Here is a 19,826-nt window from a genome sequence, read left to right as displayed (position 1 = left end):
TAACTGATAATGACCTTGAACTCCTGAGGTGCAGGGATAATAGCTGTGTGCCAGCGTGCTCAGTTTGTGAAGAACTGTGGATGAGGCCAGGCCTTTACGAAAGCTAGGCAAGTGCTCTGCCAATTGAACTATATACCCATCCCCAAAGCTAAAACTTCCAAACCAAGAACTAATACGCTAACCAAGAGCTATCACCATTGACGTGTAGGTCTTCCAACCCTTCTCTAAAGCATGACGAGGAAGCTGTTCACGGGTGTTCCCCTGCAGACATTGCTGAAATCTGTACAATGTTCTCTCCATCTGGTCCATATGACACCACCCTTGGGACCACTTTAAGATTGGCTGTGGAGTTCTGACTTCCATGTGGACTCCACTTTCTTGGTTTTTGGTTTCAGCATCTGCGTCTTCCACTGTTCTTGTGGTTTGAAAACCTTAAGTGTTTCCAAAGTCTCCAAATCTAGCATAAGCTCGCTGCAGCACTGTCTGGCATCCTGCTGCCGACCCACATTCCGGGTGTAGGAAACTAAACAGTTCTGCAAGGAGAACACCAAAGGCAAAGGCCAGCCCCATAGTATTAGTCGCTCCTGTCCATACCGAACCCTGCACATGCTGGAGCAAAGGTCTAAGGATGCTCCTCTAGCAAGGAACAGTTTTAGAGTACAGTTTACAAAATATTGTGTGTGTGTGTGTTTGCAGCATGGTGTGCGTGTGGAGGTCAGAGGTCATCCTTGGGAGTCCGTTCGCTCCTTCCACTGTGTAGGTCCCCGGGGCGGAATTCAGACTGTCAGTCAGGTTTAGTAGCGCTTGCCTTTCCCTGATGAGCCATCTCTCTGATCCTGAAAAATCTAGACACAGCATCAGAAATCTCTCTTGTATGACAACAGACGACTCCAAATTCCTTTAATTTACTTGCCAAAAGCACACAAGTAAGAGCCATCAACACGGGTCAGTGCTCTTCTGTATCTGACACAGAGACAGACTGCCACAGTGGCCGTAGCTTGTCTTCAGAGACGCACTCAATGACTGACCAGCATTTGTGGGGAGAAAAATGTACCTTTTGATATTCTTCTTTCTGCACAAACATTAAATTATTTTGGCACCTTTAACAGCTTCTATGTCCCAAATCCATCTCAAGCAGGAGGAGCTGTAGAAAGTTCTCAGTAAGGGAACACAGCTCACCAGAAAGAAAAAGCCTCAGTATCGAGTGGGCTGAGAGTGGACCACAGGCTCAGTAGTCAGAGAATCACTGTTAGGAGCCAAGTCAGCTCCTTGCTGTTCTTCACGGTGGTGACCGAGAGAGGTCTCCATTTTCTCAGTTGGTCTGGTAACAGGAGCCATATGAACTTAGACAACAGGTTAATATAACCGCTCGAAAGCCTTGGTATGGCAGGCTTGGCATCCACCAGCCTGGGTGCTTGCAGTCCAAGTTCTGGCTGTTCCCATGAATACATCACGTGGCCCTTCCTTTCCCCTGGGAAGTTTCCTTAATGTGTGCAGGAGCATGCCCAGAGAAACAGCAGTATCTTCACGGGATGCTGGGTTGAAACCTGGACCTCCTCGTCTTCCCCTGAGCTAAGCCCCAGCCCCTCAGGCATCCTTTCATTAGAGCCACACTGTCCAGCAGTAAAGCAAACGAAAGGAGTTAGGAAGGACATTGTTTTCTCCATCTCCATACCCTAGACCCAACACGGAGGGAGGAAGTCTATAACAATAAGTTTGTTCCACTAATTTATGTGAAATATTAATGTTCCCACTGACCTTTCAGAGCGGCTTCTCACTCCTCTGAACCCCTGGAGCATCTGATCGGCTGTAAGATGCATCTTTCCCTAACTAAGTGTTCACCGCAAATGGCACACCAGTGCCCTGAGACTACAGAGACCAACCGCCCAGGATCCCTGATAGAAACATCTTCACCTGAGACTAACTTCTTCTCTCTTACTGTTTCAGGGCAGGTGCTAACCCTACATAGTGACTGCTTTGGCCTCTGATTGTGAGAAGGTTTGGGAAATTTCAAGGAAACCTACTAAAAAGTCAGGAAATAACAGGTCAAACTGTAAGACCCAACCAGGCGAGAGACTGAAGGTGGCCGAGAACTCGCCACAGACTCAGGATGTGTCCTTGGTGGTAGAGTCTGAGCAGTTGCCACTTAGATTTGTTCACCCATCAGAAGTTTATAGATCTAAACAAGGTCGGGGGAGGGGGGACGACACTTTGTGATCCTTTTTAGGGGTACAGGCTTTTAGTGGAAATGGGCCTTACTGTGTTTAATTGACACAAACGAGCTTTTGCCTATAGACACAGAGGTAATTCTCAGCTTGTAGGAGTGCACATGCAGATACCATCTGCAAATACCACTCTGAGTTTTTTATTTTTTATTTGACTTTTATTTTGTGTGTGAGTGTTTGCCTGCTTGTATATATATGTGCACCACATCCATGCTAGGTGCCCATGGAGACCAGAAGAACTGGAGTTACAGACCACTGTGAGTCACCATGTGGCTGCTAGGAACCAAGTCCAGGTCCACTTCAAGAGCAGCAAGTGCTCTCCATGCTGTGCCCTCTCTCCAGCTCCACGTTTTCTATTTTTGCTAGTGACCAGGTTATTAGTTGAAAAGATCATGTTGTCATTACCAGGGAGTATAGGAAGCAAGGGGCAGAGCTGTCTAGCATGTCCAGGAGAGCCCTCCATCCTCTGGGGTGTGATGATGAGTCACTGGACACCTAAACAGCCCTTGCAATGGTAATGGGTTTCCCGACTGGGAGTACCTAGCCACAACCCCGTCATTGCTCTGGTTTCTTGCTACAGCGTTAGCTTTTTCTGTATCCACACATTATGGTCCCAAATATTTCCCTCAGAGGAAAGGGGAGGGGTTGGGACACCAGGTATTAGAAAGGAAAAGTAACAAGGCTTGTGCAATGATAGAGAATGGCCCACCATGTGATCTTAGAGAAGTGACCCATAATTATCATGGTGTCTACTTTCTGGGGAGAAATGTCCCTGACCAGCTTTTCCTAAGGTCTCCAGCCCAGGCACAATTTGAGCAGACAGGAGCAGTCCATTCCAGTTAAGAAATACAGATACAAGACTGAAGACCCAGAAGTTTTTGCTGCAGAGAAAGAAACAAAATAAAACAAAACAAAACAAAACAAAAAAAAAAACCTGGAATGGCCTCTTCCAAGAGTGAAGGGTCGTAAGTTTATGGTGTTTCTAAAAGCCCCATTCTCCAGACTCTAGATCATGGATCCTGGCTAGCATCAGTTAGTGGGTGTAATGGGCTTTTTTTCATCCTAGAAAATATACTTTGGTGGAATCCCTTAAAGCCATGACTACTGAGTAGTGTTATAGTTTATGAGAGTGAAAGATATGTGAGTTTCTATCAGTAAGGGTGCAGCCCTTTTTAAAAAGGTATCACTCATGTTGTATGGGTATGCCTGTATGCATTGATGTATACCATGTGTGTGCAGGTGTCCCTGGAGTCCAGAAGAGGGTGTCAGCTCTCCTGGAACTGAGTAACGGGAGATAATGAGCCATCTCGTGTGGGTGCTGGGAACTGAACCTGGGTCCTCTGCGAGGGCAGCAAGCACTTACCCACTGAATCTTTCCAGTCCCAGGAAACACCCTTGAAGTGACTACTCACAGAGTTTAGTCTATGCTCTCCAGTGGGAGTGGGTGCAGTTACCATCAGTTGGTAACACCCGGGGGGGGGGGCTGCACCCTCCAGCTGGTTCACGCGTGTGCCCGAATGCCACTGTGCAGAGAAACAAGCACTGCTGTTGCTGGAGAGCTCTCTGTGAGTGCTCCACGGGAAAGCATCCTTTTCTTCTGGGGCAGGCTGCCATGTAGCCCAGGCTGGCCTCACACCCACTGTGTAGCCAACAATGACATTCAGTTTTTGGTCCTCCTACCTCCTCCTCCCAGATGCTAAGATTCCAGGCCTGTATCATCACACCCAGGTTATGAAAATTAAATTCCCTAATTACCACAGCTACATAGCTCCAGCCTTTCTGTATGGAAAAGGCTCATACTGGAAATAACCTCTGCGGGCATCAGGTGAAGGAATCCACCCACGAGGGTTTAAAGCATGCAGCTTCTGGTAACATATCACTTAAAGCTTTTATTGTGTCAACCAAACTTAAGGGTTTGACAAACCAAACATTGGTTAGGAGCCTCCTTTCATATCCATCCACGGATGCTTGGTTATGTTCTGGGTCATTTCAGCTCTGCACGGTGAGTCTTAGAGATCAGAGCTTTCGCTGTTGCAAGCTTTAAAGACAGCGAGCACCAGGCAGACATGCCAAGCGCACGACTGGCCATGGATTTCCACCCCTTAAACACCAGTTTTGCTCTCCCACTTCAGGTGCCTAGAATTGTTCATTAAATAGATTATGGAAGATCATTAAACTTGGATCAATCTTGTGGAGCTCATTCAAACCACATAGCTTAATAATTTCACCACTGGCTACTTAGCATGAAAATCTGCAAGTCATTTCCTTGGTACTTAATTCTTATTGTGTTTGCTGCTGGGTTAAACATCAGCTTGATGTTTATGAGCCACTGGTTTCTTCATTAGAAGTCTGAGAATTCCTACCCAGCCTAATGGAACGATCTTAAAGTTACAGAATCCTGTTCTTGTCGGAGTCTCTGCCATGAATGCCCTTGAATGCCACACTGAGAGTGGCTTGGTAAAGACCCCTCAAACAATGAACTGTAAGTGACAAGACTAAAAGTGGCCATGGTCAGAGACCATGAAATAGTGATGCACTCGGCAAGAAAAGTTGCTTATGTTGATGACCTACAACTTCTGTGGGGTGGATCTTGTTGTGTTGCCCATGTTGACCAAAACTCATGCTCTACATTAACCCTCCTGCCAGCCTCCTGATTAGCTAGGACTCCAGGCAGGGCCACTCTGCCTTATTCTTGTATATAACACCTCCTGATTAGCTAGGACTCCAGGCAGGGCCACTCTGCCTGACTCTTGTATATAACACCTCCTGATTAGCTAGGACTCCAGGCAGGGCCACTCTGCCTGACTCTTGAATGTGATACTTACACATAACAATTAGGATTGATGTTCTACTAGCACTGGTATTTTTATGAATATTACATAATTTCTGAGACACATTAACAATAACACACCCCTACAAAAATAACTGAAAATTATAGCATTACTTAATTTTTAGCAGCATATCCCATGTAATTAATATAACAAATTAGCCCAATTAATTTACTTTCTCTAATTTTGTTAAGAGAATTATCTTTTCGAGACATGCCAAGGATCCATTGGGATAACGAGAGTCCCTGTTTTCTAGGCAAAATACCTCAAGTTTAAAGTAAAATCCTCCACAATATCTTATTAAGACCCTGCCATGCTGATGGAAGGAGGCTGTAGTGCATAGAACTAATGTACTCATATTAAAAAGAAAAAGAAAGAGTCAGCCAGCATGATAGGAAAACCTTATTTAGTTTTTTACAAGAAGGAAATTGTAGTTTTGCAGTGTACTTTATATACTAATGCCCAATTTTTAGAAAAATTTGTAAGTTGTTCCTTTTTTTTTTTTTTTTTTTTTTTTAATTGGTTTTTCGAGACAGGGTTTCTCTGTGTAGCTTTGCGCCTTTTCTGGAACTCACTCTGTAGACCAGGCTGGCCTTGAACTCACAGAGATCCACCTGCCTCTGCCTCTCAAGTGCTGGGATTAAAGGTGTGTGCTACCACCGCATGGCAAGTAGTTCCTTTCTAATCTCAACAAATATGGTCACATGTCCACAACCTTCTACAGTGTTCTTACCTGTTCAGTTTTTGCCCTATTTCCTCATCTTATTTATTAACTGATCATATACTTTCATGCAAAAATTGCCCCATTTTTCCCTTAAAAACGTATCACTATGTCCTGAGGTGACCCTTACTAAGCTGCATATTATCTCTTGTATGTGTCTTGTTTTTAGTAGTTTTCATTTCATGCATTAATTAAAATCTAATTTTAAGTTCTTTTTAATTATGTCTATGTGTGTGCTCATGTGGGTCTGTGCACATGAGTGCAGGTGCCCGAGGAAGCTGGAGGTGTAAGATTCCTCCAGAGCTGGAGTTTTAGGTCACTGTGGGCTGCCCAGTGTGGGTGCTGGGAACCAAACTGGGGCCTTTGCGAGGGCAGTAAATGCTCTTAACCTCTGAGCCATCTGCCAGCCTCCTCGTGAATTAATTAGTTTTTAATCTTTGCTCTCAGGTGCTGTCCACCTCATATTTTGAGACAAGGTCTCTCACCTGACATAGAAATCAATGAGGTTGGCTGGCCAGCGAGCCCAGGGAGCTGTGTGTCTCTGATTTCCTGCTCTGAGATTACAAGCGCGTGTCATCTGCCCAGCTTTTTAAAATGTGAATCTGGAGATCTAACTCAGGCCTCCTGCTGGTGCGGCAAGCTCTCTACCCACTGACCCCTGTTGTTTTAAATCTGGAGGCAGTGTCTCACTGGATTACTCAGGCTAACCCTGAGCTCAGGCTAGCCCAGGCAGGTCCTGAATTCTCTACTCTCTTGTTTCAGGCTTCTGAGGTGCAAGGTTTATAAACCTGTGCCACAAGGCCAGGGTGAGGAACTATCTTGTTCAGTTTAATTCTTAACAACTGCACAAAGTACATCTGAAACTATGCAAAATCTACTCAACCTGGTTGATAGTCTCAACCTGGGGCAGGAACCTTCCCCTTGGCTGTAAAGTAAAGGCTGCAGTGACTTGAGGTCCTTGTGATTTAGTGGTGAGTTCCCAGGAAGGCACCGAGGCTCAGTCCGGGTCTCAGAAGCACCAGAATACATTCACCTTCAAAAAATGACTAGTTTGATCAAAGAAAACTAAGCAAACCTTCATGATGGAGCATGTCAGCGCTGCAAAGAAGTTCCTAATGTGCGTAAAATACAGAAAATACAAACCACTGTCGAAGCCTAAGAAGTGTGTCAAATGTGTACCAAAGACAGTGAAGGACTTTAACACATAATGTGTGAAGCATGTGCCTGTGATCGTGAAGTGTGCTAAATGTGGAAAGACAGAAGCTATTGTCTTTGTGTTTAATAAAGAACCAGAAACTTCAGAAATTCCTAAAGTCATGGTCTATCCATAGAAGACCCTCAGAGGGAAGGGAGGCCGTGAGGAGGATTTAGATGCTGACAGTGACTTGGATGATGAAGAAGGGGACATGCAGGTGGCCCCACAGCATGGAGTCGGCTGCAGAGGGCTCAGCCAACCCTGGCATCCGATGGGAGAGTCAGGAAGACTGTTCAAAATGGGCAGAACCGACACATGAGCAATGTAAATTATAACACTTGAATAACAAACAGCTGCGTATATAGAATATGTGTGTAAACACCTACTGTGGCATGCTGTATAACTATGGAAATTGTTTAGAAAAACATACTACCTAACGTCAAACCATCCAGTAAAAATTGGTGACTGTGTCAGAACTATCTCATGGAAAACTGAGATGATTAGCTCACAGTGAACGCATTTCCACAGCCTGACCTCAGGTGTGTGGCTTCCTTAGCAAAAGCCCCCGTGCATCTTACCAAGCAAAACTGTTTTTTAAACACACACACACACACACACACACACACTACAATCATGTGTAGTGATTTTCCTTCAAAAATATTTTATATTTTTAAGAGACAGTGCCTCTTTGTGTTGCCCTGGCTATCCTAGAACTCTCTGTAGCCCAGGTTGGCCTCAAACACAGAGATCTGACAGCCTCTGCCTCCCAAGTGCTGGGATTAAAGGTGTGTGCCACTGCTACCTGGCAAAATATTTTTATATACTACATCCCATTGTTTTTACCTTTTCCTAGTTTGGAAATAAATACTCAGAAAAAAAATGTGCGGACTATATAATAACTAGAAAGGAAAATCCAACATTACTTAAAAGTAACCCACTGTCTTACATCACCCCCTCTTTTTATGGTTGAACAATCTGTTACCACTCTTTTTAGACATGACTTTAATTATTGTATATCAAAAGCTTTTGTCTTTTTCAATTCTAGGGAATGAGTGTTGCTATCCTGGGACCCACATTTCAAGACCTGGCAGCAAACGTGAACAGAAATATCAGCAGCCTGTCTCTGATATTTGTGGGTCGTGCCTCTGGGTTCTTGTGCGGTACCACGATTGGCGGGATTCTCTTTGACCACATGAATCAGTTCTTTCTTTTGGGTGAGTAAACCCCTCCTTTGCAGCCGGGCGGTGGTGGCGCACGCCTTTAATCCCAGCACTCGGGAGGCAGAGGCAGGCGGATCTCTGTGAGTTCGAGGCCAGCCTGGGCTACCAAGTGAGATCCAGGAAAGGCGCAAAGCTACACAAGAGAAACCCTGTCTCGGAAAAACCAAAAAAAAAAAAAACCCTCCTTTGCTGTTCTGTGCCTGTCCTGACTCTGCACGGTGGCTCTCTGAGTGCAAAGCACAGCCTGCAGATGCTTGACAACACAAGTGGCCCGAGCTCGGGTGTCTTTTCTGGCTGCTGGGCTTCTAGGCTCCTGCCCTAACCTTGGCAGCTGGACGGAGTCTGTGCTGATCCTCTGGGAACTTGATCGGCAGCCCTGAGCAGTGCGGACCTTTACCGTAACGTAGGCTCTGCTCCAGACCCACACACTGGCTGACCATGGAGCCCTGAGCAGTGCTGACCTTTACCGTAACGTAGGTTCTGCTCCAGACCCACACACTGGCTGACCATGAAGCTCTGTTTATCTGGGGGAGGGGCAGAGCTTCTGAGTCACAGGGGTCAGAATGACTCCTGGAACCCAGCCAGGCTCTGTGGATTCCGATTGAACATGGAGGGCAGGGGACTGTGAGTGAAATGATGTAGACTATGCTTTTGTGTGTCACTGAGGAATCCGGACTGTCCTTTCCATCCCCTGAAAAGACGGCAAAGCTCTTAGCATAATATTTCTAATAAATTGACACAATTAAGAGAAATTCAGATGAATTATAAGATACAAAGCAAGGAAAATAAGTTATTGCTGATGAATGAAAAACTTGCTCTTCTTTACTGAAAGCATTGTTAGTCCACATCTAAAAATTCTCTAGTTTCTTAAATGGGCGACAGTAAGTAAATGATTTCTGGCCTGTCTCCTTTGCTATAAAACTTTGTGTTGCTGTATAATTTATTGTGATTATTAATAGTACTATAAACCTGCTTAGGTCATAAGTTACAAAAGCCTTATAGAATTTACATGATTTTGCGTGGCCACTGTAGAAACTGCTACTCTTAGTGTTAATTCATTCTTATTTTCGTATTCTTAGAGGTTTGGTGATCCTGAGGGATACAGTTTTTTTTTTGTTTGTTTTTTTTTTTTTTTTTTTTTTGTTTTTTGTTTTTTGAGACAGGGTTTCTCTGTGTAGCTTTGCTCCTTTCCTGGAACTCACTTGGTAGTCCAGGCTAGCCTCGAACTCACAGAGATCCTCCTGGCTCTGCCTCCCGAGTGCTGGGATTAAAGGTGTGCGCCACCACCGCCCGGCTGGGATACAGTTTTTTTATAGCTCATTTTCATTTTTTAATATTAGAGTTTATTTCTGCAGTGGGGATCAAACCCAGGGGCTCATGCCCACTAGACAAGCATGCATTTTACTACTGAGCTGTGTTCCCAGCTCCCACAGCCGAATTTCTTACCTTTCCTCCCAGGGCTGTCAATGGTTGCAACAGCGGCGGGCCTTTATCTCATCCCGTTCTGCAAGACGGCACTCATACTGATCATCACCATGTCTGTCTTTGGGGCTTCCGTGGGCGTTGTGGATACAGGTGCGTGAAGCCTGCAGTGTGGTGTGTAGGGGTGGGAACCCTACTAGAGAAGTACAGCAGATGATATCAACTGTCCCGTGCATACTTTTGTAATGACACAGATGTGCTGACTTGGTCATGGGGTCACTCAGAACGCCCTTGTAGCAGCTGCACTTGGTGCTGATTATGCAGTGATTTTGAACAGCCAACTATGCAATTGGACGTAATGCTTTGTTCTGTGAGAGACTGATTTGCAGGAGCAGCCCTGGGAAAGGCCCTTCTGTGGTTGCAGTTTGGGTGAAATGGGCGTGCATTAGGGGGTTACATTTTATCGTTGTAAAGCAGGAGGAGTAGATGGTTTGGAACAAGCGTCATCTGGCTAAGAAAGCACAGACGAAGACATACAGTTAAATACACCCTGTTTTCTGAGCTAAGAGAAACTCTGTGCTGCTTTCCTTCTTTCCTGTTAATTTGTTTCAGAAGTTCTAAATCTCCAAAGGTACAGCTTTTCATTTGTCAATATCTATTTGAAAATGTACAAAATACCACACATGACATGGACTTTCCTTCAATTCCTGCTGTCTAGCTCTCTCTCCCTTGATATTCTTTCCTTTTACTTTTATTGAAAATAGATTTTTTTCCTCACTTAATACATCCTGATTACAGTTTTCCCTCTCTCCTCCTCCCAGTTCCTCCCTAACACCTCTCTCATCTAGATCCACTCCCTTTCTGTCTCTCATTAGAGAAGAACAGGGATAATAGTAAAACATGATATAATATAATATAATATTATAATATAATATAATATAATATAATATAATATAATATAATATAATATAATATAATATAATATAATATAATATAATATAATATAATATAATATAATATAATATAATATAATATACATTAGGAGAAAAACCTGCATATCAGAATTTGACAAAACAAACCAACAGAGGGAAAAGAGCCCAAGAGAAGGCACAAGAAACAGACCCACTCATTCACACACTCAAGAATCCCATAACCACACTAAACTGGAAGCCATAATACATATGAAAAGGACCTGGTGCAGACCTGTGCAGGCCCTGTGCATGCTGCCTCAGTCTCTGAGTTCATATGTGCTTTGCTCATGTTGATTTAGAGGGCCTTGTTTTCTTGGTGTCCTCTGTCCCCTCAGGCTTTTACACTCTTTCTGCCTCCTCTTCAGCTAGATTTCTGAGCTCTGAGGGGAGGGATTTGATGGAGACATCATTTAGAGCTAAGTGTTCCAAGGTCGGTCAGTCTGTCTGTCTGTCTCTGCCTCTGCCTGCCTCTCTCTCTCTCTCTCTCTCTCTCTCTCTCTCTCTCTCTCTCTCTCTCTTTCTCTCTCTCTCTCTCTCTCTCTCTGTGTGTGTGTGTGTGTGTGTGTGTGTATGTGTGGTCACTGGCTGTGGATCTCTGTGTTTTTCTCCCACCTCCTGCAGGAAGATTCTCTGATGAAAGCGAGCAAGGGCACTGATCTGCTTCCCTGGCTGGAACATCCCTTGATGGTCTAATGTTATCTGATACATCATGTAATATTTTATAACTCAGGTTTCATTTGGTTGCAAAGTTACAAAGAATTATACGCTTATTTCAAAGTAACTGGTTGAAATAAAATAGCCAAAGGATGGATGCTTATGGCTTTCCCCTTGCCAGTGTTCAGACAGTGTTGTGTGGATTCTGAAAGATGTACCTGTTTCCTGTAACTGAAACATCTAAGTCTATAGCACTTGGGTTCCTGACGGAATGTTTTGTATTTATTATGTTCCCCACAATTTTCAAGTGGTTGACAGAAAGCTTTGTCATTTGGCCTCTATCTGATGATAAAATTGTGCCTGGTGAACACATATATTTCAAACACTTGCAATGAATAGGTCTACAGTCTTACTCCCCCATGTGGTGTCAGCACTGTTTATAACAGCCCTTTGCTAGTGTACCTAGCTCCAGGGAGGTGGTGCCTCACCGGCTTGTAGCATCCCATGTATGAGGCTGGGATATTACAACACATAGTTTTCTGGTGTTCATGGGTCAGTTCCCTGATCAGAATCACTTGGGGCCAATGTCAGGTTTAATGTCGCAGATTCTCTGCCTCTTGACACAGGCTCAACCTCTTTATTGTGGTAAATGCCTATTTGGTTTTCCCTACACGAAGTGACAGTTTAACTTTGACCATTCCCCATGTTTCATTGGCAGGTGCAAACGTCCTCATCTTGGCTCTTTGGGGAGACAAAGGAGCTCCACACATGCAGGCCTTGCACTTTAATTTTGCCTTGGGTGCCTTCCTGGCTCCCCTGCTGGCTAAACTGGCCTGGGGGACAACAGCATCCGCTCAGAACCACACAGAGACAGACTTTGTCCCTCTGATGCTGAACCAATCCTCTGGAGCCATCTCAGACTCTCTGTTTGCGGTGCCTGAGGACATGAACCTGCTGTGGGCATACGCCTCCATCGGCACCTACATTTTAGTAGTCTCTGTCTTCCTGTTTGGTCTGTTTTGTAAGAAACGCTCAAGGCAGAAAAAATCCACAGCATCCGCTGAGGGAGGTCGAAGAGCTAAATATCACAAGACCCTGCTCTGTCTCCTCTTCTTCTTCTTTTTCTTCTATGTTGGAGCTGAGATAACTTTTGGCTCTTACGTTTTCTCCTTCGCCACCACCCATGTTGGCATGGAAGAAAGTGAAGCAGCCGGCTTGAACTCTGTCTTCTGGGGGACCTTTGCAGCCTGCAGGGGCCTGGGCATCGTCTTTGCGACACTCTTACAGCCTGGAACCATGATCGTGTTGAGTAACATTGGCAGTCTTGTCTCAACTTTCTTTCTGGTGCTTTTTCACAAGAGCCCTCTTTGTCTCTGGATCGCAACGTCTGTGTATGGGGCCTCCATGGCAGTCACGTTTCCCAGTGGCGTTTCCTGGATCGAGCAGTACACCAGCCTAAGTGGAAAATCCACGGCATTCTTTGTAATTGGTGCCGCTCTGGGAGATATGGCGATTCCTGCAGTAATCGGAATTCTTCAAGGACACTACCCAGAACTTCCCATCGTTCTTTATACATGTCTGGGGTCAGCCATATTCACTGCTGTTTTATTTCCTGTGATGTATAAATTAGCCACCTTACCCCTGGAACGCCAGCGCAAAGGGAAAAGAAAAGGCGAGGACCAGAAAGCCCTGTCCATTAGTTCTAGGCTATGAGCAACAGACTGAACAGGAAGATACAACAACTAAAAAACTGGAATGAAATGGATTTTGAAGTGGTTGGAATGAGTGACCCAATGAGGCCATCTGTAACAGGGTCATCTAGAGATGTTCTGCCAGAACCCACACAAGTGCCCCTCTACTGAGTCCTCCACAATCCCCCGAGGCACTCCTGGACAAAGGGGACATATACTTAGAGAGAATGAGTCGCTTAATGACTTCACTGAATAAAGAGTTCAATCAACTAGAGAGTGAAGATTTTTTCAATACCTACTTAGCATTCAAGATTTCCCGGTCTACTTTAGAGAACACTAGACGATTTTAGAAATGTCCTGTGATTCTCAGTCATCCATAAGCTACCAAGTGGTCTCATATTTTAGGATCTTGTTAGGAGACTTGTTCTAGCAGACGAATAAGTAGGTAATGTTTATGGTCTCTGATGGTTATGATAAATGGTGCTGGTGGCAGTGCTGGTTACCGATGGAAAAGACACGGGCTGTGGCCACGACTACCAGAGTTACAAAGAGCTTTATTAGAAAGAATTAGGGGATAGAAGGGAGGAGAGCCAGGCCTGGAGAGAAAGGAAGACGGTGGGACCAGAGAGAGAGCAGAGAGAGAGAGAGGGAGGGGGTCTGCGTCCGGCTTTTTAAGGTGAGTACGTAGTCACCAGTGCCCATTAATGACATAAGATGCAAGACCCCAAGCTGTGCATGTGCCAGAGTGAGGATCCTAACAGTCTCCACCTTTCAGAGCATATAAAGAAGGCAGTTGGGGTTGGGAAGCTGTGGGACATTCCAACAGATCATATGGATTTGCTCAGCAATGATCACCCACCCACATTCTGTCAAGTGTTCTGGGGGTGTTTTTGTGAAAGCTTTCTTGTAAGGGTCAGATGCTTCCATACCGCTATAGGGCTGGGTCGCAGTGTGCCGGTGACAATGTCTGGTTTCAGTTTTTTATTTCTACACAGGAAACACAAAGCAAGGTTTAAATTACGTGTGGCTTCTCGACATGAATCTAACTTTCAGGTCTTCCCTGAGGCACTCAGCATAGGCCTCAATGTCATCTCCAGACCCTGAATTTCTAAAACTGAAGATGAGATGATTCCTAAATTGAAAATCTATGCATCATGAAGTTTTTGCAAGATGCTGCCCAGAAATAAATGTGAGCTCTGCTCACTCATCATTGCAAATACTGAGTGAACAAAGATGATCGAAAGCTTAATTAAGAATGTGATACTGATTACATTTGCCATTTAATGTACTCAGTGCTCAATACTCTTATGAAAAATACTGTTTTCAGCGCAGAGTTGAATCCATCATAAGGTACATCCTCCATACTTTTAACACCTCTGAAAACAGGATATACCTTACAATAAATGATCATTTAACACTGGGACAAAGTTACTTGACAGTGTTTTCTTATATAGATATAGAAAATAATGATCTGTCTACTATTCCATCCAGTAAAATAGAATCTGGTGCAAAATGCTCTGTCATGCTTCAGAAGTCTGGAACATCTGAAGTGTTGGCTTGAAAGTCCACCCCCGGTCTCAGAGACTCCAGGCAAACTTGTAGCTGTGAGCTTTTCTAAAGATTGAAAGAGACAGGCATGGTAGCTCCTGGTGGCCTGAGTTTCAGGCCAGCCTGAAGTACAGTGAGACCCTGTCTTTAAGAAAATCGAAAGAATGTTACATACTTCCAAACTACAATGGCAGGGCGTCCCATTCACATCCCCCCAACAGGAGAATACAAATAATCAGACCACAGAAAAACCCACGAGGGAAGACACTAAATCCTTTAGCCTGTGCACAGCCCATGAAGTACACTAGGGCGAGCTGTGGCCCCCGTATTCTGGATTAGCTCTTTGTAGGACATGTGGTCACTCCCTTTGGCCGGAACTATTCGCTGCCTATAGCTTGGTATGCAGGACCTAGTCTTGGCAGTCTACGTTGCTGTGGAGTCTTTGATGGCTTCGCTGTCCTACAGCTTCATGTCATTGCCCTGTAAGAGACGACCTGCGAGCATTCTGATCCTTTCGCACATGCCCTGACCTCCTGGGCTTTCCTTTGAAATGTCGGTGGAAGCCCAGATACCCCATAACCCTTTCATTCTGTATGCTTGCAAAATCAGCATCACATGGATGCTGCTGAGGTCCGCTGCCATCATGAACTGTGCCTGAGTCCCCATGGACCCAGGCTGTGGCAGCTTCTCAATGTCTTGCTAGCCAAACATGGGGTTTTTAGTTACTTTTCTGTAGATGTCATAAGATGCTCTGACAAAAGGGGGGCTAATGAACGGCCTAAGGATCTCTGAGGCTGCAACATTCCAGTGTCCACAATCTTTCCAACAAAACAGCCTTGCACCATACCTGGGTGTGGCTTTTCATTGTTTTTCTGAGAACTTCAGTTTACATAGGCCACTCTGGGGTAGGGGGGTTCACTCCATGGATTACCAGACCACGGGGTCATTTCAATTCAAGCCTCCATGGAATTTCAGCATAGAACTTGGAGCAGTAAAGCCCAGAAGATCTAGGCAGACCTCCAACCACTGAGATAAACTTAATCCCACTCTCTTCTCCAGGGAATGGAAAATTCCATTCAGGTGTGTGTGTGTGTGTGTGTGTGTGTGTGTGTGTGTGTGTGTGTGTGTTAGATGTTAAAGAGACAAGGCAACAGCAGCAGCCTTTACTCCATTCTCCAGCTAGATCTCTTTTAATAAAAGATGAGGCCAGCCTGGGCTACAGAGTGTGATCCAGGAAAGGCGCAAAGCTACCCAGAGAAACCTTGTCTCAAAAAAACAAACAAACGGGTTGGAGAGATGGCTGAAGGGTTAATAACACCGACTGCTTTTCCAGAGGTCCTGAGTTCAATTCCCAGCAACCACATGGTGGCTCACAACCATCTGTAATGAGATCTGGTGCCCTGTTCTGGCGGGCAGGCATACATGCAGGCAGTACATTGTATACATATTAAATTAATAAAACAAACAAACAAACAAAAACAAAAAAAATGATGAATAAAGAAAATGGTCGGAGGTATCCTACATCCAGGCTTTTAAAGGTTCCAAGTCAGTGGTTCTCAACTTGTGGGTTGTGACCCCCCCAGATCCCCCCCCCCCCCCCCCGCCCCGGGGTCACATATCAGATATTTGCATTACAGTACATAACATTAGCAAAATTACAGTTATGAAGTAGCAACAAAATAATTCTCTGGTTGGAGGTCACCACAACCTGAGGAACTGTGTTAAAGGGTCGCAACATTAAGAAGGTGGAGAAACACTGCGTTGAGTGAAAAAGTCCAAACAGCCTCGGGGATGTCAAAAAGTCCCCGTCCTCCTAGCCCTACATAGGCCAGAGCGTCTGCTGCTGTGGCCACAGAAGTGGCCCTAAAAACAGGTGAGCATGTGGAAAGAATCAGCAGGCCCCCTCCCCATTTGCTTCACATTCAGCTTTCTGGGGTGTTTTCATGATTAGGATTTTTTTTTTAAGAAAATGAAAGCAGAAGGAACTATTAAGTGGAAAAAATATTTTTGGTTAAAAAACAATAATAAAAAAAATGAAATGCTTTTCCTATCATCAAATAAGAATTTATTCCAAAGTAAAGGATTACTGCAAAATGGAAACACAGAGAAGGCCAAAAACAGAAGGAACAGAAAGGCTGTGATAGCTGTAGTTTAAGAAAGGTGCTAGAGTTATGATTAAGTTTGCAGTAATTAAATGTATTAATTTTCACATAAAGTCAAAACTCAGTGTTTTAATATAATCTGAAATCTAATTCTGTTTAAGCTGGGCAGTGGTGGTGCATGCCTTTGATCCTAGCACTCAGGAGGCAGAGGCAGGTGGGTATCTATAAGTTCAAGGCCAGCCTGGTTCGAACAGAGAGAGTTCCAGGGCAGCCAAGGCTACACAGAGAAACCCTGTCTTGAAACCCCCTGCCCCTCCAAAAAAAGAATGTAAAAGATTTTCTTAATAGATTAATCTGCTCTAAGTATCTGCTTGCTTGTTTCTTTTATTATTTATTTATTTGTTTGTTTATTGAGGCTGGGTCTCACTATGTAGCCACGGGTAGCCTGGAACTCCCTTATGTAGACCAGGATAGCCCTGAAGTCACAAAATCCACCTGCCTCTGCTTCCTGAGTGCTAGAATCAAAGGCATGTGCTACCACACCTGGCCAGGGTTTTTTGTTATTTTTAAAAGATTTCCTTTTATTTTTAATTATGTGTATGCCAGGTATACCTGAATGCCTGTGTATGTCAGAAGAGGACACTGGTCCCCTGGAGCTGAAGTTACTCACAGGTGTGAGCTGCCTGGTAGGTGCTGGGAACGGAACTCAGGTCCTCTGCAAGAGTAGCAAGGCCTCTTAACTGCTGAGCCATCTCCCCGGCCCATGAAGGCTTGCAAATGCTCACTCTAGAACTCTAGTTAGAAAAATATCTTACTTTAGGTGGTCACGGCATATTTAGTGCCATATACGTGCCCAGAACTGTAGGTATATCTAAAAGCGAAAGGTGCCATAGGTCCAAGCTTTACCTTGATGTTCAAAAGTAAAAACCAAAGCCACTGGCTCTTCTTCGGGACTGCTGACGCTGACTCAGGTATTCAACAACCAGACTTGGGGCAAAGACAAGAGAGTAAGGCTCTAAGGAAGCAGTCAACATTGTCCCCCCACCCACCAGGGTGAGCCCATCCCCAAGGGAAAATGGCATGCCCCTAAAAGGCCTCCAAAACTTCATAAAGCCACCAATCCTCTGAATCAGGGATGCTGTACAGACCTCAGAGAACAGTCTCAAGGGGAGCTGTCCTCTGTGCTTCCAAGAGGGGCAAGACCCTGACCCACCTGACCCTGAAGGTGGTACAACTGGTAGAAAAAAAAGACTAAATAAAGTAAGTAAAGGAACTCCTTGCAGGTCCCTAAGAGTCACCCCCAAGTACCCTCACTGACAAGAATGGTAAAAAGGAAAATGATTGGTTTAGGGCCACCTGCATGATCAGAAACACTCAGCAGGAAAGTATGACTAGGGTGGAGCAATTAGTAATAATAACACTGAGCAAAGAGCTAGACTAGGTTTATAAAGCAACTCTGAGCACTATTTCAGCTATTACATGTTCTCCTCAGGATACCAGTGGATACAGTGTTAGAGGGGAAAGCGGAGACATTCCTGAAGCCTCTGGCCATGCCTGTGACAGCTTAACCTGCTGCCATAAAAAGTCCAGACTCCAGGCCAGGGAGACATTTCCATAAAAAAAAAATGCTCTTTGCACAAGCCTAATGCCTTGAGTTTGATCCCTGGAACTCTTGGGAAAACAATGTGGTGGTGAACATCTATAATCCCAGCACTCCTGTGGAGAGATGGGAGGCAGACAGGAGAACTGGCTAGCCTTGTATGCAGCACAGGGCAGAAACAAGAGACAGTGTCTCAGTATAAGGACTATAGGGAAGGAGAGAACTTGCTGTGGGATAATCCTTCTGTATGCTGTGAATATGAATTACACTCTTTGGTTAATAAAAGGAGCTGGTTGGCCTATAGCAAGGCAGAATAAGGCTAGGCAGGAAAGCCAAACTGAAAATGCTAGGGGCAAGAAGGGCAGAGTCAGAGAGATGCCAGCCAGCCACCGGGCAAGGAGGACCTGTAGAAAATGAGGTAACAAGCCACGAGCCATGTGGCAGAATGTAGATTAATGGAAGGGAGTTAATTTAAATGTGAGAGCTAGTTAGTATTAAGCCTGAGCAATCGGCCAAGCATTTACACACAATATAAGCCTCTGAGTGGTTATTTGGGACCAGAAGGTCAGGATGGGAAATGCCCGTTTACAAGAACTAACTCCCAAAAAAGTTGTCACCTGGCCTCCACATATGTGCAACGGGACATGCACATGCAAACCAGTGAGTATCTCCCCCCCCCAACCCTCTCTCTCCTCTCAAACAAGTAACAAAATTTAAAAGTCCAAATTTCCAGTCGCATTAGTCCTTCCAAAAATGGATCCAGTCCTTGGAAGGTAGAGAGTCAGGAGAATCAATTCAACCCAGGCACCCATATAAAAAGCCGGGTATGGAAGCACCAGCTTGTAATGCAGTGCTGGAGAGGCAGAGACAAGAGGATCCCCAGACTTACTGGCCAGCCACCATAATCAAATCAGTGACATGATCAGTTCTATCACTCCTAGTCCCCCCTCTCTCTTTCAGGACTCCTGGTGTATTGGCTACTTCTCATTATTGTAACAAAATACCCAACCAAAGGAAGGGTTTGTGCTGGTTCACAGTCACGGGAGGACATTGTCTACCACACAGTCTATCTATACCTGGTCAGGCTGGAAAGTTCCCTGAAATTGAGGGAGGCATGTTAGCTTCACACACTGTCTCTTCCCTGAACTCAACGGTCACTCTCTAGGCACTTCTAGGGAGCCATTAGTACTGTATTCTCCCAAAGGATATGATCTTGTCCATGGGCACAGTTCTCCTCTACTACACATCCTGTTTTTCACACATTCCAATCTTCAGTGCATAGAAACCATCTTAGTTAGGGTCTCTATTGCTGTGAAGAGGCATCATGACTATGGTGACTCTTATAAAGGAAAAGATTAAATTGGGGCTGGCTTGCAGTTTCAGAGGTTTAGTCTGTTATTGTTGTAGCAGGGAAAAACTGGCAGGATGCAGGCAGACACGGTGCTGGAGAAGAATATGAGTTATACATCTTGATCTGCAGGCAACAGAAGCAGAAACTGTGTATCCCACTGGGTGTAGCTTGAGCATAGGAGACCTTAAAGCCCGCCTCCACAGTGGCACACTTCCTCCAAGGCCACACCTCCTGTAACAAGGCCATAACTCCTAATAGAGCCCCTCCCTATGGGCCCAGCATTCAAACACTATGGGGG

At 44.9% G+C, this 19,826-nt stretch overlaps 1 protein-coding gene and 1 pseudogene across 1 annotated transcript; both read left to right on the top strand.

The window, feature by feature from the left end:
- Window positions 1–4,646: 4,646 nt before the first annotated feature.
- LOC143268993 (uncharacterized protein C9orf85 homolog pseudogene) lies at window positions 4,647–8,008 on the top strand (annotated as a pseudogene).
- Window positions 8,009–8,014: 6 nt separating this feature from the next.
- Window positions 8,015–13,201, top strand: LOC102929140 (sodium-dependent glucose transporter 1B-like). The gene is given in 5 exon segments (XM_006982793.4): window positions 8,015–8,183; window positions 9,648–9,764; window positions 11,955–12,939; window positions 12,941–12,980; window positions 12,982–13,201. Coding segments are annotated over 5 exon segments (1,425 nt in total). The 5' UTR covers window positions 8,015–8,017; the 3' UTR covers window positions 13,099–13,201.
- Window positions 13,202–19,826: the final 6,625 nt, after the last annotated feature.

This window comes from Peromyscus maniculatus, chromosome 16 (assembly GCF_049852395.1).
Source record: "Peromyscus maniculatus bairdii isolate BWxNUB_F1_BW_parent chromosome 16, HU_Pman_BW_mat_3.1, whole genome shotgun sequence".
NCBI lineage: Eukaryota > Metazoa > Chordata > Mammalia > Rodentia > Cricetidae > Peromyscus > Peromyscus maniculatus.
This window is presented reverse-complemented; position numbering and strand designations above follow the sequence as displayed.